The sequence below is a fragment of the Labrus bergylta genome, chromosome 8 (genome assembly GCF_963930695.1).
Source record: "Labrus bergylta chromosome 8, fLabBer1.1, whole genome shotgun sequence".
Taxonomy (NCBI): domain Eukaryota; kingdom Metazoa; phylum Chordata; class Actinopteri; order Labriformes; family Labridae; genus Labrus; species Labrus bergylta.
Window position 1 is genome coordinate 11,560,923 of NC_089202.1, and position 21,683 is coordinate 11,582,605.

The window sequence follows — 21,683 nt, forward strand, 5'->3', positions numbered from 1 at the left end:
GCCTTTTGTATCATTTTTATTTATTTTATTATATAATAAAAAAAGACACTGAGGTATATATCTAAATAACACAAAAAATATTTTTTGTGTGCAAAAGCATATCAATGTGAATTCAAACTTTGTAGTTATAAGCAAACATTTCTCTAGAGAGTGAAAGCAATATAGACTAGACTGTGTGTGTGTGTGTGTGTGTGTGTGTGTGTGTGTGTGTGTGTGTGTGTGTGTGTGTGTGTGTGTGTGTGTGTGTGTGTGTGTGTGTGTGTGTGTGTGTGTGTGTGTGTGTGTGTGTGTGTGTGTGTGTGTGTGTGTGTGTGTGTGTGTGTGTGTGTGTGTGTGTGTGTGTGTGTGTGTGTGTGTGTGTGTGAGAGAGAGAGTCAGAGCTGCAGGTGGGCTATCTGTATGACCGGCTGTTGATAGACCGCCTCATTCTCCACAACAGGGGGAAAGGTTATCTCAGTGTGTGTGCGAGAGCAACGGAGAACGAGCGGGATTGGCGTGTGTATGTGTTCCTTCCACAATGGATGAAAGGTTATCTTTTACACACAATATTTCTGTAGACTTAACCCCACCCTGTGAGGTCATGACTCTGATGTCATATGGCTTAATTTTAGAAAGCTTGGCACATTGAGAGAACAATGGGTGTAGTAGTTCTATAGAGGTAAGGCCGCCAGCCAGCTGAGAAAACATCAAAGAACATGAAGGGTGTTTTATTGTGTGTGTGTGTGTGTGTGTGTGTCTGTGTGTGTGTCTGTGTTAGTGGCTTCAATGTTTCCCTCGGCCTCTGGTCCCCTGACCGGCGCTCTGTGGTCTTAGGTGGTAGGAGTACTGCCTGGCCTGATTCACTGCGTCAATCAGATGCACACAGTCTATACTGCTCACTGCAAAATAAGCACATGGAATAACCTTTTAGAGACTTTTAGTGTATACAACTTTGTGTTAGTGTTTGTATTTTCACTTACACTGGCTCTGTGTGCGTAAAGGAAGGTCCAGGAGCTGCTGAGACTGAGAGCCCCGAAGTGAACGCCCTCGTCTGGCCATAGAGTTGCCTAATGGACAGTAAAGACCAGGGTGGTGATAAATGACATCATCATTTAGATTTGCAGTAACATCATGTAAGCACTTTCAACCAGCTTTATAACAAAACCTAGGCAGTCCTTTAACTGGTTGATCTAGTCAGACTCCGCCCCGATGATTGTCAAAGGTGTAGTCTTTTTAAAGTTCCTGTGAGTTCCTGATTCTATCGAAGGCTTCATAGCTCAGTGGCAGAGCACTGGTCTTGTAAACCAGGGGTCGTGAGTTCAATCCTCACTGGAGCCTTAATATTGGTGTCCTTTTCAATCCTTTATTATTTTTTATTTATCCTAAGACTCCTTAGGAAGGCTGGATGGTTAACTCCAGTGTCCCAGAGCCAACTTCCTCTATGCAAACTCGTACCAACCAGCAAACCCACACACATAACTTCTTTATCTTACCTAGAGATGGATTCTACAATTCACTTAGCAGACGCTTTTATCCAAAGCGACAAACAATAGGAAGAGAGTAAGTACAACACAAGTAAGGATCTAGAAAACAACAAACAATGTCAGTAAAAGCAAACGATCAGCTTTGAGTCTGATTGGACACACAGGTGCTGACAGGCATTGCACAACATTGAAGGCAGTTCTTGAGAGCTCTAATCAGTATAGAAACCATCTTAAAAGTTGTCGTTATCAAACAAAAATCATCGTCATTACCATCATCAATAATATCGAGACCATCATCATTAAGTTAGTAGTTATTCATGAAAGAGATGGGTCTTTAGCTTTTTCTTAAAGGTGCAGAGGGACTCTGCAGATCGAATGGAGTTTGGAAGTTCATTCCACCACCAGGGGGGCGACAGAGGAGAAGAGTCTAGTCAGAGACTTAGGACCCTGTTGTGAAGGTTGGATCAGACACCTTTCATTGGCAGAGCATAGTGGGCGGGAGGGAGTGTAGACCTGGATGAGAGAGTTAAAGTAAGGAGGAGACGTTTTTGTCGCTGTTTTGTAAGCGAGTAGCAGAGTTTTAAATTTGATGCGAGCAGTAACTGGGAGCCAGTGTAAGGAGATGAACAGCGGAATGACGTGCTCTTTAAGGAAGGTTGAAGACCAGTCGTGCTGCTGCATTTTGTATCGTCTGCAGGGGTTTGATAGTACAATCTTCCCGGAGGACAGGGGGCCTAGAGGAGGACAGGGGGCCTAGATCTAGTGAGATACCCTGTCTGGGGCTAGCTCTCAACCCCACTGGATCAGGGTGTTTCTGTACCTCCCTCTACCCCTCCATTTTCATGAGGGAAGAGAAGCAAAAAGGTCTCCTAACTTTACTTTCCCCCCCAATTGGTATTTTTTCTTCTCATCCAAAACCACTGACTGGTTTTAACGGATATTTAATTGTGTTTTGAACCCCCTTCGTCCTGCTTCTACCAGACAAACCCTACCTCGCATAACAAAACCCAGAACCCGACAGTAACTTGTTGATCTATCAACTACCCACCAAATGGGCAGCAGTAGCTCAGTCTGTAGGGGCTTGGGTTGGGAACCGGAAGGTCACTGGTTCAAGTCCCGGCACGGACAAAGTCTGGAAACTAGCCTGGTAGCTGCCAATGTGCCTCCGATCTGGAGTGGACACCGTGGACAGCCCCTCACTCTGATGCCTCTCATCAACACATGTCTAAAAGATCTTGTTTGTTCGTGTGTGTATTTTGGTCTATTTGTGTGTCTTCAGAGTGTAAACCCGAATTTCCCCTCGCAGGATTAATAAATTATAAGTTATTATTATTAAACAAACTTATTTATCGTACCTACATAGCCATTACGGGCAGCATTTCCATCTTCAACAGACCCAGACAACATTCATGCAAGCTCCAGGTATTGACAACACTGCTACTACCTACCATACCATATCGCCCCTAAACCCCCACGACCAAAACACAACCTTTTCCAAAAGATCGCTTACGAGAAAATGAGAAAATGGAAAAGCACAGAAATCTTTGTAGAGGGACTTCAACAAGAGGACAGGGGAAGCAGAGCCAGGGTGAGATGGCCTGACTGGGACTAGATTTTCATGAGGGAAGAGACGCAAAAATGGACTTGATCTTTTATAGCGCTTTTCTAGTCTTCTGACTATTCAAAGAACTTTTACACTGCAGGTCACCGCAACCCATTCACACACTGAGGGCAGCGGTAGCTATGTTAAGTGACAAATCCCAATCGCATTTATGCCACCGACAAGGCAACAGGAGCAACTTGTAAAGTGTCTTGCTCAAGGACACAACAGGCATGTGGCTGCTAGAGCTGGGGATTGAACCCCTGTCCTTTTGGTTAAAAGCTGACCTACTCTCCCAACTGAGCCACAGCCAGAGAAGATGATCTACTCTCTATTTCAGACCCAACCGGCATTATTTCTCCACATCCAAATCCACTGACTGGTTTTATCCGCTTGGCCTGACATCTCCTTTACTGTCTTTCACAAACTCATTCAGCAACTACAAATTCTGCCATTAACACGATAGTTGAACATGCTGTGAACCCTCTTTATCCCGCTTCTACCAGAGAAACCCTACCACTCCATAACAAAGCCCAGCACCCAACAGTAACTGGTTGATCTAGTCAGGCTCCATGCTCATAGTTGTCAAAGGTGTGGTCTTTATAAAGTACCTGTGATGTGTAACTTTCTATCAAAGGCTTCATAGCTCAGTGGCAGAGCACTGGTCTTGTAAACCAGGGGTCGTGAGTTCAAACCTCACTGGAGCCTGTTCTTTTTAAATCCTTTGTGGCTTCAAATTAACATCACAATTATTAAAAAATGTCCAATAAATAAAGGTTAAAGCTATGACTATATGGTTGGAGAGGCAGATTGACCAATTACAAGAGCTACAAGAAAGTCTGGAACATGTAAGCGTTTACATTTTGTAGCTTCAGTACTGGAGAAGCAAAACAGAAATGGGCAGCTGTGGCTCAGTTGGTAGAGTCATCACCTCTCAACCAGAAAGTTGAGGGTTCAATCCCAAGCTGAGAAACATGTCCAATGTGTCCTCAGGCAAGACACACAATGCCACTGTGGAATGCATTAGTGTTGTACTTACTCTCTGATGTATGTTGCTTTGGATAAAAGCATATGTTAAGAATGACTTATTGGTCAAATGTCTTTTGCAAAAAAAAGTGCAAAAATTAGTCTCGTAATATGTGTGTGGCACCATGTTGAGGTTTGTATGTTTGTGTGTGTGTGTTTAGCAGACTGCTCTACGCAGTGGTCTGACATTCCCCCTGACAGCTCTGAACTTTTCACAGTGCCAGGACTGTCAGAGAGCGAGAAGGAGAGTAAGAGAGCAGGAGGAAGGTAAGGTGAGAAGGAGGAGGGGACAACCACGTCAGTAGGGTGGGTTAAGTTGGAGCAAGGAGTATGGAGAGAAGGGGGGAGGGTTTATCTCTCCGTCTCCCTGTTAGCAGAGAAAGCGAGCATGTGCGTATGTTTTGGCGCAGCAAGGTATCTGCCTGCTCTCCCATCATCACCTGGTGATGTGTGATGAAGGTCAGGCCTGTCTGTGGGGCGAAACCCCAGCAGAGGTTCAACACAGCCAACCAGCCTGATACTGTCCTGGTATGTAGACTCAAGCTTCATTTTGACATTTACATGGATGGTTCCTGTTCCTGAAGTAAGTCACTTGCAGCTTATTCTACATGGTATGACAATGATCCTCCTTTCAAGATTCTTCCTTTGACACTACAAAAACAATTTCCTAATTTATATCCAATCCTGGTTAGTAGAAAAGTCTAAAGCCGTAAACAATGTCCTTATTGTAATTGCACTTTGATCAGACTCTTTATTGTATAAGACAGTATTTCGATATAGATCTCAAATTTGCTTTCAGGATGACCAAAAGAGAACTCTGAAATACAAAATGCTTCCAGTCAAAAGAAACTTAGTAGAAAGCTCAAGAGACTGTCAGTTTGTACTGTGATTTGGACTGTTTTTATGAACTATAAAAACCTCTACGGCACTCAATTTATAAACTCTTTATTTCCACTGAGAATGTTAGTCTGCCTTTGTAGTGGACTACAACTAAGTATTTATTGTCAGCAGGATATGTTATGTTATGTTCATTGTACCGAACATGACAGCCAGTGCAACAGTGTGGCGTGTTGATGTGTTTTATTAGCGCAACAATAGATTAGGATTAGGCTTCACAGGTCATACCTGTTAGTACGCTAAGGTCATTTTTGGTTGTTTTAGAATTATGGGAGATGTTGTCCACATTAAAATATAAATAATGTTCTGTCCAGTGGTTCAGGCGTGGTGGATAGTTTCTACTGTTGAATGGGTTTACAGACTTATATATGTGTTTTTTTCAGGTTGTTTGGTTTGCATTTGATCAAATGACTTGCGGTACATATCAATAATCCCCGAAAAAAAGCAAAAATCTTACCATAGATACTTTGTAGCACTGAGGTCTTACTGGCCGCCACTTTGGTGGTTTGATGCTGTATTTCTAACTTCTTCCTGTTTTGGGCATGGTTTGTTTCACTTGACTCCACCTCTCTGTGCCTCCTTGCCTCTCTCCGTCTGCCTGCGTGGTACCTGCATACACACAATCATGCAAAGCACATTAGCACATTCAATAAAAATATCTCAGACAGCGTTCAAAGGCCTAAAAGCTGGCAAGTCCGCACACTTACACTTACAGAGCATAAATAAAGTAAACAAGACTTTATTCGAGGCAGTTTATAGGCAGCACTTTCAGAATATAATTGTGAAGCTGAATGGAAACAGGGGGCATCCTGCGGCGCACTGGCAGCCTCTAAGAGAAACAAAGAGTGTGCACAAGTGAGAGAACAGCAATGAGAGGCTGCTGGTAGCTATTAGAGCAGCACGGCTGAACTTTTAGCCTCTTGTTAAACCAGTATGAAAGCTCTAGATTATAGCCCGTCTGTCCTCTGCCTACATGTTTCACCAATCTCCCACGCTCAAACCCACCCCCCCCCCACAAAAAAAGTGTTGATGGCATCCAGACTGAACACAGGGGAGGGGGAGTTACGGCACAGATGAGAACAGATTGGCGTGTATGTGGGGAGGGGGGTAACATGTGGGCACCACATGGCAGTACCAATCTTCTGCAGCCAGATAAGTTAAAGCTACCGAACATCCCCAAGGTACCAAAACGTACACTCACCTGCGCCAGGCTCTCTGGATGATGCGTGCGGCCTTGTCCCTCGCTCTGCGATGCTCTTTGTTGAATTCCCTGTGCATGCGTGTTGAGATAATTGCACGTGTGGTTGACTGAGTATTCTTGGAAGGGCTTTTGTGGTCTAAAGATGAACTGCTTCCTAATGAGGGAGCTGGGGTTCTGTCTTTGGTGGCAGCCTTTTCTGAAGTCTGCTCCCTGTGGTTTCTGTGTTTATGCGGAGAGGAGTGGGCATCAGTCTTTGCAGGGGTCATCTGCCCAGTCGTATGAGCGTCCCTCCTTTTCAGAGGGAGGCATTCGCGTGAGATAGTGTCAGTTTGGTAGGTCACAGAGACAGGAATGAATGTGTTTGAAGAGGGTTGGTCCCTGACTTTGGGCATGGAGGGGGGTCTTGATTTAAGGGTGGGTGGCTGGCTGCAGCTCGTTGGAGAGAGAAGTTCCTTCAGTCTGGTGGGAGCATTGGGGACAGTACCAACTGTTACCTCACATTGATGGCTTGAAGCATCAGGAGCTTGATGTGGTTCCACTGCTCGACTTCTTTTGGAGGATCTCCTCTTGTGGGCTTGAGAGAGAAATAGAAAGAGAAGCAAAGAAAACAAGATGTTAATGAGTTTCCGCAAAATATTTGTGAGTTTTAAAAATGTACCTGTAGAAATGCAGCTCGAGGAAAAGACTCATCTTGAAGGATTGGCATTTTAAAAAATATATTTTTTGGGGGCTTTTTGTCCCTTCAATGGAGAGGTAGGAGAGAGGTGGATAGAGTTGGGAATCAGGGAATGACATGTGGGAAGAGAGCCACAGGCTGGATTTGAACCTGGGCTGACTGCTTGGAACACTATAGCCTCCATACATGGGGTGTGCGCACTAACCACTGCGCCACCAACGCCCTGAGGTATGGGCATTTCTAACAAATTTAAACAAGATTAACCTTCAATCCACTTCACAGTGTATTACAAGCATTTCTGCATTTTCTTTTTTTACCTCTGTGTCGCTCATCTTTGGTCTTGGGTGAATTCTTGGTTTCCACCACTGAGTCCGTCATCGATAAGTCCCCCATCATGTTCACTAATGACAGCTTTTCCTGCTCTGTTTTCACCAACGGGACCCTCCGTTTCTCTGGAGGAGCTGCAGACACCTGCTGCACAGCTTCTCTCCTCCGCTGTTCCTCCTCTCGTTTCCTGAACAAAATGAAAATAAAGCATAAAGCTGAATTGCATCACAAAAACAACAGAAAAGCTCATGTTTTCATGTTTGTGGTTTTTTCATTGTTTGGACAAAGATTTCATGGTGGTCATCTTTGTTACACTTCAGGCATATTTGGTTTATTGCACATCATTAAACGTATTACCTTACAAATGCCAAGCTGGTAAAGACCCAAAAATGTACACATTTAAGTGGAAAATAATATGATTAAACAATCAGATCAAAGCACCATGCTTTCAGTAAAGAGTAATCATGAGACTGCTCTTAGTCACACACATTTAAGTAGAATAACTTCACCATAAAGTGTGCTATCAGATAAAAACAGTTTAATACAAAGAGACAAAACCAGTTACACAGTGTGTGTGTGTGTGTGTGTGTGTGTGTGTGTGTGTGTGTGTGTGTGTGTGTGTGTGTGTGTGTGTGTGTGTGTGTGTGTGTGTGCGCCCAAAAAGGTTTTTCATTTAACAGCATATAACATTTTATGAATTTTAGTCACAACCTGGCAATCTATGGGGACAAATGTCTAAAATGATTACCATATGTGGAAGAGTATTTTAATATTCTTAGTTTGTAAGAAAAACATGCTGCAGAGCAGAAAGATCTCTCCTTAAAATACAGAGCTGAGGGCAGTCAAAGAGACAGGTGAGCAAATGGCAAAAGGAGAGTGAGCCAGAGGAGAGAGACGGATAGAAGACGTATGTGTGTGCAGGGATGACAAAGAGTAAGATAGATATGGAGAGAGTGTGACATTTCCCTTATGGGTGACAGAAAACAGACAGAGACAAATAATGGAGACAGAGGCAGGAGTTGAGCGATGACACAAAGTCACAGCAAATCTAATGTGTCTCTAAATGTCTTCACACACGCACGCCAATAAGTATGTACTGTATTTATGTAATAGTGTGTGCTCATGTCTCACTTGGCTGCATCCTTGCGCAGCTGCTCGTGCCTCATGAGGAGCTGCTTCCTCTCCCTGAAGGCCTTGCGGACGGTGTAGCCCTTGTAGATGGCTTGAATGGAGGCAGCAGCAATGTCCTGGATGGCTGCTATAGATAAAGCACCGTGCTCCAGCATGAACTGAGTAACCTCGCTGTGCCCCCCTAGCAGAGCGTAGTCCAGAGGGGTATACCTGCACAACACCAAAGCATTTTTTAAAAATCAGTTTTTCCAAATTCTATATTTGACTGTCTCACCCTTCCTCACCTCTCCTCAGTGTGCTCCATATGGTTAGGGAAGGCGTTGTAGCCGAGTAAGAGTTTCACAGCATCCAAGTAGCCATTGTTGCATGACCAGTGGAGAGCCGTGCGCCCCTGTGCACCCATAAAAAAAGAGCACCCCGTTCAATACATATATATAGCTGTGTTCAGACGCCTTGATAATGTACATTTTGTATATATTAGCACATTGTTTTACCTCCTTGTCCTGAATGTTTGAATCAGCATTGTTCTCCATGAGGACAGCCATGCAGGTGATGTAGCCACCATAGGCTGCACACTGTAGAGGAGTCCTTCCTGCCTGGTCCTGTCCAGAAGCAGTCAAGTATTTCACGGTCACACGCAGAGCCATTAAAGAAGAAGCTCAGAACACAGTGGTCAAAACGTTTTAAAATGTTGAAGTTGATGAGGAAACAAATCTACAATCCATGTTTAGTGCAAACGAAAGCAGGTGAGCAAAAGCAAACATGATGAATAAATCATTTAGTGTAAAGGTATTTAGTTGTATTAATTGCCATATTTCTTTGGGAGTTGATGGATGTGAAAGTGCTGTAGAAGGATACTGAGAATTCTCACTAAATGGATGTGAAATTTTATCCACAGCTCACATTTTCTATCATGTAAACAGTATTTAACTATGATTGAAAGATCCTAACCTAATTTTTTAAATCCTGGGCTATTATGAGAAGATGCATTCTTACCTGGACATTTGGACTAATCCCATTCTCCATCAATATCTGGCAGACCTCAGCATTCCCACCCAAAGCTGCCCAGTGCAGAGCCGTGTGACCATCCACGTCAACCAGATCCACATGCGCAGAACCTTTATAAGTTATAATACATTTCAGTCAAAACCTTTCATTGACAAACTGAATGTCTAAATTGACCTGAATTTTTGTATCGATTGCACCCACCTTTGATGAGTGTGAGTATGACATCTCTGTGTCCCATCTCACAGGCGCGAAACAGCGGCGTGTGCTTCATCACGTCCAGAGAGTCGACCATCGCTCCCCTCTCCAACAGAAGCTTCACTGTGCTCACATGGCCTGACAGGGAGGCCACATGGAGTGCTGTGTGAACACAAAAAAGATACACAAACACTGTTTCCTGAATCTAACTGGATAATAAAACACCCATGGCAACTCCTCCTCCCTCATCTGCCTCTTCTTTGTTCATTCATCCTCTTGTCTCTCTGGAGTGTGGCTAAAGCCTGGTCAACTAGGGGGGTTAAACAGGCAGACATTTAATGTAGAGCGGTACACTTTACTCCCCCCTCCCATCCAGTCCCCAGACAGTGCAGACTAGAGTCAAGTGCATGGAAGTGATCGGGCACCAGTCAGCCTCACTGCCCCCTCACACTGTCTCATTAGCATTACTCAACCGTTGCATGTTAAGCATGCATAAACAATGACTGCCTGGCTGAACAGAGGGTTTATCGCCATGGAGATTATATGCCTGGGGGTCAGAGCGAGGCAGACATTCATGTGTGTATGTGTCAGAGGACAGTGCTGGCAGTGGTGGGAGTCTATTCAGTGAGCTCACGCTAATTTTGCTGACAGTATCACTTCCTTCCCTCTCAGTCACTCGAGCACCCTAAGGGGAATCCCTTGTGACATCACCAATGCTAGCCTAAAAAAGGTGATGGTATACACACTTGGAACAGACAAAAGAAACCAGCTACAGGTCAGATGTTTTCCTCCTGTTCTCAGGTGCTCACCAGTGCCTCCATACTTGTCGGCCATGTTGATATCAATGTGAGGGGTGAGGTCCAGCATGGTGCGGAGGACATCATCGCTGCCCTTTCCAGCAGCCCACATGAAGGCCGTCCTCCCTTCCAGGTCAGGCTCATCCTTCACAGACGGGTGTGACAGAAACACACCCACTGTCTCCTACACATGCAGGAGGACAGTTATTTCTAGTTTCTTTCATGTACATTATGAAGCGCCATGAAGTAATATGTGTTGTTATCAACAACATTATATTTGCCACAAACCAATAAAGTGAACACATTGATTTTCTTCAGTGAATCTTCTCAAAGTTGAATTGGACAAGGTTAAACATAAATATTAAATGATTATCATAAAACTTAAAAAAAAATTCCAATGTGTCAATTATATGATCTGTTTTCTGTTTTTTTTTTTTTAGAAATCAATTAAAACTTTTTTTTTTCTCTGTAAGTTTCCACACAGAGGTCTGCAAAACATTCAGAAGGAGACACCGTTTAAATAAACAATAATTTGTTTGTCATAAATCTGTCTGAAAAATCTGCAGGATTGTCATTCAGCAGATTTTCAAGCCTCGTGTGTAAAGTGTGTATGTGACTCACTGCGTTGTTGCTCTGAGCCCCGTAGTGCAGAGGTGTTGCCCCTTGGCTATCTGAGGGGATTGTTCCTGATGTGTTTCTCTCCAGCAGCAGGTGGACAATTCTGGCATGGCCTAAGTAAGTAATTGTTATTTGAATTAAGTCACTTTATAATTCATCAACTTCATAAACTGGCACTGGTTGGAGTCCAAAAAGTGTAATGTTGTCGAGATGTTTCAATCTTCTTGACCAACCAACAGTCCCAAAAACATAATTTCCCTTAGCGCTGCTAGCATCGCCACAAATAAAGAAAACATCAAAGTATCAAGTTATAACAATTTGATTAACAAGTATAAGCAAAATAAGACTGGAAATGTATTTTGAGGAAAGTTGTTTGAATTTCAAATAGCCTTGATTCCTTTCAGGTGCTCACCAGTGCCTCCACTGTGAGTAATTGTATTATAGGCTACACTAGGTCACCCACAGGATGTGTGTTCACCCACCGAGCAGAGCCGCCCAGTGCAGCGGTGTTCTGAAGAGGTTATCATAAGCTGTCACATTACAGCCCTCGTAAGACGTCAGCACCTCCACCACTGCCTCGTTTCCATCGGCAACAGCAAAGTGCAAGGGTGTCCGCCCCTCATAGTCCTGCCAGTTCAACAAGGACTCGGTGGGAGCAGCCTCCTACTCAAACACACCGACAAACACACACAAACACAAACCACACAACAAAACAAAACAGGAAGAGAACATGCACATTGATGGCTGAGGATGGAGGAGGATTTAGAAAAGTCACTTTTGTGTGTGTATGCACTCAAGTGGTGTACCAGTATGCAGCGGACAGTCTGTGTAGCACTGGGCTCCTGACTATGTGCTGCCCAGTGCAGTGGGATCTTGCCCTCACTGTCTGGGATGCCGATGTTGGAGTCATGCTTGATCAGGAGGCGCACGTGTTCTGGTCGGTTATAAAACGCTGACCAGTGGAGAGCAGTTTGCTGCACAGAAAAAAAAGGAATTAAGTGATAGAAATGCAACAAACATAGGTCATGAATGGAATTAAAACAGAGGGGCACACCAGTAATGCCAGGTTTGAAGTGTGCTGCACATTTTAAAAACTACTAGTAGTAAGTTATTCCTTCCTGTTATGGCCAGGAAATATGAGGGCAGCATGCTCTACAAAAGCTCAATATCCAGCTGAGATTGTAGCCCAGATACTATCTCAGTAATGGCCAATGAGCTATTCTGAGATTTGCTGAAACCACTGTCATCTGACACTATGATGCATATTGGATTATTACAAAACTAACTGATGTCAGATACACGTCAGCTCCAACAGACAGAGGAGACTGTGTGTTTGTGGCCTTATCAGCAGAACACAGAACAAAGCCACATATTGTTAAATCGCTCACTGTTGTGTGAGTGTGCCTCTCTGTGTGTTCAAGTGTGTCTGACCTCAAATTCCTGCTGCTCCTGCCTAACCGTCTTCAGCCAGTCAGTTATCTCTGTGCGACTTATTGGTCAGACAAGCAGACTGGCTGGTTTCTGACTGCAGACAGTTGGGAAAGACAAGCAATCTAATTTGTGTGCATCTGTACTGTGCCACCTTGTTCTTGTCTTGTGTGTCAACCTCCCCGGGTCCGATGTGTTTGAGCAGGAGAGCGAGGGCTTTTTGGGAAGGGTGTCGGGTGGCCAGGTGGAGGGGCGTCATCTCCTCTAGATCTTTCTGGAGCCAGTTAGCACGCCTGGAGAGCAGCAGCTTCAGGAAACGCAAATTCCCCTGCAACACAAAAAAATGCATCTGTGATGAGCTGCTCAACACATAACAGCAAAACCATGGCCTTGTCCTTCCATCATCGTCGTCTCATCAGCAGAAGCAGAATCAGCGTCATCATCTTAAATTTGCATCTCACTGCTGGCCGCCAGGAGATGTTTAGTGCCACATACATTGCCATAAAGCCGGGTAACCATGCACACGTGAGTGTATTTCGTATATTTGCCATCCTGTGACCACAAAGCCACAGTCTGACAGATCTATCTTGTGTGTGAGTATGCATCAGAACTGTGAGGTAGTATGTGTGTGTGTGTGTGTGTGTGTGTGTGTGTGTGTTCCCGTCCTTCCTATTCTCAGTCCAATTAGATCGGTAATCCCTGGCCTCTCTGCCTGTCTCAGCCGGTTATTGATCAGATGTCAAAGAGACAGGGCTTCCCATCACACACACACACACACACACACACACACACACACACACACACACACACACACACACACACACACACACACACACACACACACACACACACACACACACACACACACACACACACACACACACACACACACACACACACACACACACACACACACACACACACTGAATGTTTGTTGCCTGGACAGAAGAACATTAAGATCCTTTGGTTTCATAGGTTTCAGTGGCCAAAATGTGTGAAATGGGATTTTGTTCATGTAGAATAAATCTTTAATACAGTGTAATTAAGTGTATTACACAGCTAAAACCTCTGTGTTGCAGGATTGACACCCCCCCCCCCTTGAGCCCTAAGGCCCTAACTACAACCACTAGGGGGCACTGGCTTCCCACTGGAGCTGATGGGACACTAACTTTCTATCGTTTACATTAAAGCTTTGAGATTAGAGAGTCATAGTCATTCTACATTACTGAATCTTTACACTTATCAAATCTTGTGTAAACTTTTTTGTATAATATACCTTTGAACAATTTGTCTGAAAAACTGCAGCTTGCTTTATATCTATCTTCATTTTAAACACTTATTAAGACCTTTCTCGAGCTAAAGACTTAATCTATGGAGTCGAAGTTATCCCTTTTCACTTTCTCTAGTCTTGAATTGTGCTATGAAAATAAAAATGAATATCATTACGACAACATCTGTGTATGTTGTATGCGTGTCCACACCTTCTGTGCTGCAAGGTGCAGAGCCGTACGCTGGCTGTGGTCGGTCTTGTTCACCGAGGCTCCGGCCTTCAACAGAATCTCGGCACAATCCAGGCGGTCAGCCAGCACACAATACATCAAAGGGGTCCGACCAAACTGGTCCTCTCGGTCCCGCAGAGAGGGTTCTGCTACATTTATACACACACAAACACAAAAAAACCCACAGAGGAAGGTTTGTGACAGAGGCTAATAAGAGGCCAAGATATATATATAAGAAAGTAAAAATATGTGGCTATTGTGAAAGTAATAGAATGTTATTATTAACCCTTTTTATTTCATTCAAATAAAATTGCTTTCATAAAACACACACACTTCGGCGCAAAATGAACTCATGTACCTATAGGACCTATTGACATGCATTTATCGGGAGATGTCAGAGTGCAGGGGCTGCACAGGCTGCACAGGTGCCCCAAGCAGTTGGAGGCCTTGCTCAAGGGAACCTCGGCAATGCTCAGCACGTGGACTAACACCTCTCAAGCATCCAGTCCCATGTTCCATACTTTATTCCAATTTCAGGACTGTAACCAGCAACCGATTCCCTATCCATGTCCTTACAGACTAAGCTACTTCTACAACTAATAGCTTTTTTTGCCTGAACAGGGACTTAAACCCTGGACCTTCAGAATAAAAGCCTGATGTTCTACCAACTGAGCTATTCACGCTTTAAAAGGCACCTTTCCAGTATTAAAATAAATAATTTTACTGTTTCTGTTTAACATGAACTTCCGCTTTTCTGAAAGAAATGTTTTTTTATTTTCTTTGTAGCATCAGCAAATCATGAGAAACACTGCAACTCTGGTAACATGGAGGACCATGCCACTTCCCTGTGAATTGAAAGAGTACTTGCAATGATTATTTGGCGTTTGTTGCACAATTTTCACCAAAACTTGTATCCCATACCAACAAGATTACATTTTTTGATTGAAGATTAACATGGCCGAATGTCCAGAATAATTTCAGCACTTTTGCAAAATAATTAATTAGTGGAAGGACCAGGGTTCTAACTCCCATGCTGCAGATGAAGGCCTAGTAGTTAAGAGGCACACATATAAACTCATTCATTCTGGATTCCAGTGAAGACCCTGCCTGCTCTGCCTATGCAATAAAGCTGATGTTGTGAATAAACCTTTAATATGTTGAAAGGCTGGTGTGCAACCCACCTGTGATGAGTTTGAGGAGGGCGCTCCTATCTCCATTGACAGCTGCAGCATGAACCTGCGAGCCCAGAGAGGTGGGTCCTTGGCTAGAAGTCGCTGAGGCCTGCAACACAAACAGATAGAAGGTCAAAACCTGCAGCAACATACACTCAGCTCACTTATCAAGAGTTTCAGTGACATTCAGCCCAGTCTAGACAGTTTCCTTTACCTTTATTTAGCTCCAAGCCCCCCCAACAACTCAACACAGCTGCACTAAAGCCATTCATACATAGTTCCATGGCATGTGACTGACGAAGACATCTTTAAATGGCTACTACTAATTAAATAAGTCAAAAAGAGAAGGTCAAAATTGTTTCAAGTCACCCCAAAAAACACACACAAACAAACTGATAGATTTTTTCATTTGCATATTCTCAGATATTAAACTAAATATTAGCAAAAGGGTTGCAATTTATAATCTCAACCTCAAACAGTTTGTTTTCATTAGTCTTAATGAACCGATAAGAGCTGATAAGGAGCAAATATTAAATCCATTTTCTTAATCATGGATCATATTTCAGGCAGAAGACAAACACCTGAAAGCTCAACCCCACAATTAAACAGATATTTACCAATGTTTGCTCAAAGTAAGGAGTGTATATGGTTGCACTCGTGGGTGTATGAGTGTGTGTTTTTTTCCCCGCTGAGGGGGCTAAATCTCTTCCTGGCCCCACTTAACCAGAGCCCAGTGAAAGCTGGGTAATCTGCAGACAGGAAGCAGCTGGGGAGGAGGGAGACCCTGTGTGAGCGGTGTAGGAGGGGGGTCTCTCTTCATGTCTTATTCATGTCTCATTAATACTGCAGCATGCCTTGCTGTGTGTGTGTGTGTTTGTGTGTGTGTGCATGGGGTGAATGTGGGTGCATGTTAGTGTGTGTGTGTGTGTGTGTGTGTGTGTGTGTATGGGTTTTAAAGATGTGGAACAAGCCCTGCGGGGCACAACACAGAAATCAATTATTGCCCCTAAACACATAAACACTGGAGGCACAAACTCATGCCACAATCTGAGACTTCTCCAAGACATTTTCATTAACCATCACATGAACAGATCTGATTCACCACTTATGAAACTCCCTGTATAGAGCGCTTTCATACAATAGGGCTGATATAAATATATAATACCAATAAACTTTGACATGATGGTTCCAAGTCATGAGAACTTTTAAACTGGTGAAAAAACTCAAACAATCAACAGGGAAGAAAGACTCCAGTGTCCTCCATCAACCTCCCCCACCATCACCTCGTAAAGAGTGCTCCTGTAGACACTGCGTGCAGCATGGCAATTACCCATCATGCTTGCTGCTTTCTCACGCTCTGCCAAGCAGCGTCAGAGACTTAATATAGGTTAGTTAATACATTTATTGCGAAGTAGGTCTATGTGCGCATAAAAGAGGATTGGAGGGATGTTACGTGCAGCACTAAAAGGTGTGTGTTAGTGTGGGGTTGCTTGTGCGTGTGTGTTTTTGTTTGGCACACGTGTTATGTCATGGGAAGTGATTTTCCGTGAGAGAGAAGCTTTACGGGGGTTTTACCAAAATCAACCACAAGCATCTCTAATTTACAACGATTACTGAGTCAGAAATGCACGCGCATGAACACGCACTCACACAAAGTTGGCAAATGCTAACATCTAACATATGCACAGATGCCATCTTCTTCCAGAGATGGCTAAACTAGACTTTGAATTGAAAACTTTGTCTTAACTTTAATCTTCTTGGTTTTTGGAGTCAATGTGAAAGTCCCAGGCCGCTACAATAACAAAAAATAGGAATTGATTGATGCAGAATTTTAAAAGAAAATCAGAACAACATAAAACACTGACATGAGGCACACACGTCAATATCTGAATCTTTGTGCAGGACATTCATACTGCCAAGAGAAGGCAATTAGAGTTTCATGAGTGACTGAGTGTTTTGGAAACACCTACAGTGCATCCAAATTTGGCTAAAAAGGTTTTTGTGATGCAGTGTCTGAAACCAAACAAAGGGTGGTGTAAAAACAACACCAGGTCCCGTAGAGAGGGTTGGATTGCTCTCATTTAGCCATTCATACTCCTTCCTCAGGGAGCACTCCACTTGTTAATATGAAGACAATAACTCAGAGTAAACTATTGATCACAGGCTGAGGTCCAGACCAGGTGATTGTGCATCTGTATCAGTATTGATTCATGCTGATGCTGACATTATTTAGTCTTTATTCATATTCGGCCTCATATAACTGCAGCGTGTAACAAAGAATCCAGACACTGCCACTAAAGCTTTCAGCAACACAACAGGAGTTCGAAGTTCTTACACTGCGAGCTTCTGTCTCCCTTTTTTTTTATCTCTCTCTCTCACACTCACACACACACACACACACACACACACATTGCCTTAATTGAGACAAACAGGCAAAGAGACTGGGGAGTCAAAGTGTTCTTGCACGTTTGTTTGTGCAAAGTGTGTTGTCTGCATATCTCTAGCTGTCTATCACTGTGAATGTGTCGGCTTTTGACAGACGACATAGCTAGGTCATGCTGGCTAAGCAGTGGGGAACAGAGCCAGAGCCTGTGGCCTTTATTTCAATTCTATACAAGGTAACACATAAAAACACCCACAGAGACTTTTTCTGAAGTTATAACAGAGTGTGGCAACATGGGGCGATTACAGGTGCCCATTCCATCTACATGTTTCTGTGTGTGTGTGTGTGTGTGTGTGTGTGTGTGTGTGTGTGTGTGTGTGTGCGCGCGCGTGTTTCTAAGTCTCAGCTTGGAGATGGAGGCGGCAGGGATCAGTCCTTGGGTTTTGACTGACAGTTAGAGAGGTGGGAGGAAGGATAATATGAGCCCACAGGGATGCCCAATCTGTAAAGCCCTATTTCTGGGGGACTTCCTGGATCCCGAAGGACCAATGAGCTGGCTCCCTCAACTGGTGGCCGAGCCCCTGGGCACAGCGGGGCCAATCAGCAGGGGGGCTAGAAGGCTGAGTGACACATAGATCTGCTAATTTACATCATTACCACAATGCATCCTGACAAATGAGCCCCCAGGGTGTGAGCCAATCACCTGGGAGAGTAATGCAATTAGGCGGGACCACAGCTGTCAATCTCACAGCCATGGGGGTCAGGTAGCGACGCCTGTGGCTAAAACACCCCTGCCTGCTGCCTGCCGTTCACACTTTTTTTTTTCCCCCCATGCACACACATACATTTATACACATATGGACGGAACACACAGAAGTGTAGCATGTATGCGTGTGTGTGTCGAGAGTGAAGGACTCTGCGGAGGCTGATTCTCCATCTCTCTCCTGTGGGTGGAGGTTAGGAGAGGGTGGGTGTGACTGCTTCAGGGACTCAGAGATTGACTTGTGTCCTCTGAGGAGTTACACCTGCTGTTAGTGTGTACATACTGGCATGCATTTGGGTGTCTGTGTTTGTGTGTGTTTACATTTGCCCCTATGTATTTGACCACAGGGGCACAGTGCTGTTTATGCTTAGAGTCGGAGTTCTGTGTGGGGACTTTGACAACAAATAGGGCGGAGCCTTTGTGCAGAATAGCCCTACATTTGAGCGACATGTAAGCAAGCTCTGATGATAATGAGGCTAATCTGAGTTTCATTAGGTTTAGTGATATCCTACCGGAGCACTCCAATGAGTCGATAAATTCTGCCCAGCATGCCTTTAATGTTTGAGTGTGTGTATGTGCATGTGTTTGTATGGCTTGGTCAATACTGCTGAGACTGGCAGACTGGCAGGCAGTGCTGGTGTTTCATCAGAGGCACAAAAAACACTTTAGCATACCCCTTCATAGTTTCGGTACCAAAAGAGAGGAAGTGCAAAAGATTTCATACAGAACATACAAATGTGTATGTGTGTGGTTCAGGCCCTTCTTGAGACACTCTGAGAGTTAGTGGAGCTGTGTTTTGTGTCATCCCATTACATCACTAATGAGCCGCCCTCAGGAGGGAGGAGAGAGGAGAGAGGAGAGAGAGAAGGCAAGGCCAACAGAAAAAGACAAGATGAAGAAAAGAAGTACGAATGGGAGAGGAGAGGATGAGACGGGGGGAAGGGAGACAGACACCAGCTTGGGGACTTTTCCCTCTTCTCCCCTCCCTATCCTTATTCCTGACACCACTGAGTCTAATTGGACTAAAACTGTGATCTAATTAAATGTCCAATTAAAGTGGAGAGAGCAATGTGCCCACCAGCAAATCACAGTATAGGGACAGAATCAGCTGGAAAAAAACAAACATAAAAATCAATGGAAGCAATTGAAAATTGAGTAAGACGGAGTAAACAAAAAAACAGGAAAGAAGAAAAAAGGGAATAAAAAAGGGGAGCATTGAGAGATGAATTAGGGGTGCAGGTCAGGATTGTGTGTGCTGCATGTAGTTTGATTTTTCTTTTTTAAACTGTGCATTTCAAGGTGTTGTAAAGTTATTGATGCATGTAACTTTTCATGTGTACAAAAAAAGCAGGCTTGACATACAGTCAAAAAGTGTCATTGTACTTGTAACATCTGACTATGTCCGAAGCACTGAATAAATCATAAATTCTGATGCTTGGACCTTTGGCAATTTTTTTCTTCTTTACACTCATTTCAAAAAAGCACATAGAACTGAATGATTCCTTTCTGCCTACGATGTTTTAGCTAGAAAGATTAATGGTAGAATCCATAGTCCTAATTATACAAGGGCCAATATTTGCAGGTGAAGGCTTCTCAAATGTAAATATAAGCTTGTTTTTCTTGACCTCATATCACCATTAATTAAAGAGTTTGGGCTTTTGGATGACACAGGCAATATTTGTTTTACTTGATACTGCCATTATTCACTGTCTCTTAATACTACACACCATGAAACAATGCTATATGGGCTAATGATTAATAACCTATTTCTATCTAGTGAACTCAGTTTACACTATAATCCTTTTAGAAACACATCAGGTATCTTTGCTTAATTTCTGCAAGAAACCTTAACAGTACACCTTATTGTGATATTTACTGATGAGTTAGGCTATATTTAAATTCTTCACCATCTATTTTTATCATTGAATTATTTGTTTTTTCCTTTTTAATTGTATTTGAGATATACGACTTTGTCTTCTAAAATCAGATGAAATAGTGTTTTCTTATTACACCAGAGAAATGTGTTCCAGTTTTGATTTGCAGTACTGTGTACCACTACCAGGTATAATGCAATTAACACTGTTATGACAACTCAAAGAGTGATTTTTTTCATACTTCAACAGAAGCACCACATTCCTTTGAAAAAAGATTTTGAAGGAATATGAGCTTACATTGTCTCTCCATCTCTGATATTCAGACAGAGACTGAGAAACCTCCCTCTCTCCCTCCATCTGTGAGTTGCTTACACACTGTGAACCCCCTATGGACAGCTTTAGCTCATAAAATATGAATGCTGGGATTCAATTCAACTTTCCACCTTAATCTTCTTAACAATTAGGCTATTACAGCACACCAAATTAATTTAGTTACAAATAGTCTCAATGGTTATGACTCTAAAGAGAGAATTACAAACTTGTAGTACAGACTAATCTAAACAATAGATACATCCAGAAGGCAATAAATTATCTCTTAAGATTTACAATCCTGAACTTTATTTGGATAGCAGCTCTGTGTGTGTTGGATTTTTACCATAGCTGCATTGAGGGGGACCCTTCAGCAGATGTTGCACAGTTCAGAGCATCCTTGCAGTGTGGTGTGGATCCACATCCAGGTCCCCTTCCTGTCCTGATCCTGGCTCCTGCTGGGGCAGAGAAAGAGGATCATTCACCTACTGAGACCAGCACACCTGTTCACACAAATAACTGCCAGCATAACACTGGTACCACAGGTAGAGAGAGAGGACGCCTCAGAATTACATTTTGTTTTAGTAAACCAATGAGTTTAACCTATCTGATGAGGAACAATCCGTAAATTAAGTTATAGGTCTTAGTTTTTGTTTGTAAGGATTGAGCAGCATATAATTCAATCCAGTTGAAAGATGATGTATTGGCATGATAAACAAACGTTTACATTGCCAAAACAAAAGTGGAGTTACACAATATAATCATTTAGTTTAACCTGGCTTAAGAAGTTAGAGGGATGTTTCCAGAGTTGTGCACCAGGGCATCTGCCAAGTTGAGTTTTGTGCTAAAAACAATCTAGCAGATTGCTTTAAGGTTGAAATGGGTTTAACTGAGTATTGCAAAAAAAAAAAAAAGAGCTATAATGATGCAACTCCCCCCTGGTTAAGAGAAATCAGTTATTCTTTTGCGAAAGAAGTACAACAAACACACGTGTGACAGTGGATAAGATGAGGATAACATTAAGACAACTGCATTTCAAAAAGTGTCCTTCTTCCACGGTTTTTTATTTACCTTTTGCTTTCCTCTCTGGTGAAAATCTCTGGAAAGTTTTCTTCCCAGTGGTCCCGTTGAATCGCCACAGTTTGGGTAAAAAAAAAAAAAACACTACAACTCCCATTACTGTTGTAAAAACCTGCAAATACCATGGTTGTAGTTTTCCCTCGTATTCCTAGACAGCCGTTTGACTATTCTGAAAACTACATTACCCGCGCTGAGCTGAAATAATTCCCGGAAGTGTGACTCTGCGTTTCCGTGGT

The 21,683-nt window shown here is 43.2% G+C and overlaps 1 protein-coding gene and 3 non-coding genes across 6 annotated transcripts; 2 read left to right on the top strand and 2 right to left on the bottom strand.

Moving 5' to 3' along the window:
* On the bottom strand, positions 1 to 21,558 carry invs (inversin). 3 transcript variants are annotated; one of them, XM_020651928.3, is made up of 19 exons: positions 21,439 to 21,558; positions 20,714 to 20,822; positions 15,048 to 15,147; positions 13,849 to 14,015; positions 12,522 to 12,695; positions 11,746 to 11,913; positions 11,422 to 11,602; positions 10,943 to 11,052; positions 10,334 to 10,505; positions 9,531 to 9,686; positions 9,318 to 9,439; positions 8,816 to 8,923; positions 8,606 to 8,712; positions 8,322 to 8,531; positions 7,181 to 7,377; positions 6,188 to 6,761; positions 5,444 to 5,595; positions 960 to 1,046; positions 1 to 878 (listed from the first exon to the last, which is right to left on the bottom strand). In XM_020651928.3, the coding sequence occupies exons 2-19, from the start codon at positions 20,714 to 20,716 to the stop codon at positions 763 to 765; spliced, it is 2,904 nt and encodes a 967-aa protein (XP_020507584.1). In that variant the 5' UTR covers positions 20,717 to 20,822; positions 21,439 to 21,558; the 3' UTR covers positions 1 to 762. The 3 variants fall into 3 exon arrangements, with proteins under 3 accessions (XP_020507584.1, XP_029136607.1, XP_020507585.1); XM_029280774.2 differs by having other exon boundaries at positions 13,849 to 14,012; positions 20,714 to 20,825; XM_020651929.3 differs by having other exon boundaries at positions 20,714 to 20,825.
* trnat-ugu (transfer RNA threonine (anticodon UGU)) lies at positions 1,246 to 1,317 on the top strand. Its single transcript has one exon. It is a non-coding gene; the product is annotated as a tRNA-Thr (tRNA).
* On the top strand, positions 3,700 to 3,771 carry trnat-ugu (transfer RNA threonine (anticodon UGU)). Its single transcript has one exon. It is a non-coding gene; the product is annotated as a tRNA-Thr (tRNA).
* trnak-uuu (transfer RNA lysine (anticodon UUU)) lies at positions 14,477 to 14,549 on the bottom strand. The gene has a single exon. It is a non-coding gene; the product is annotated as a tRNA-Lys (tRNA).
* Positions 21,559 to 21,683: the final 125 nt, after the last annotated feature.

Coding starts and splice junctions, on each gene's coding strand:
- invs (XM_020651928.3), bottom strand. Junction 11,603..11,745: donor AGACTGTCCGCTGCATACTG/GTACACCACTTG, acceptor GTGTTTGAGTAG/GAGGCTGCTCCCACCGAGTC. Junction 6,762..7,180: donor CAAAGATGAGCGACACAGAG/GTAAAAAAAGAA, acceptor TTCTCTCTCAAG/CCCACAAGAGGAGATCCTCC.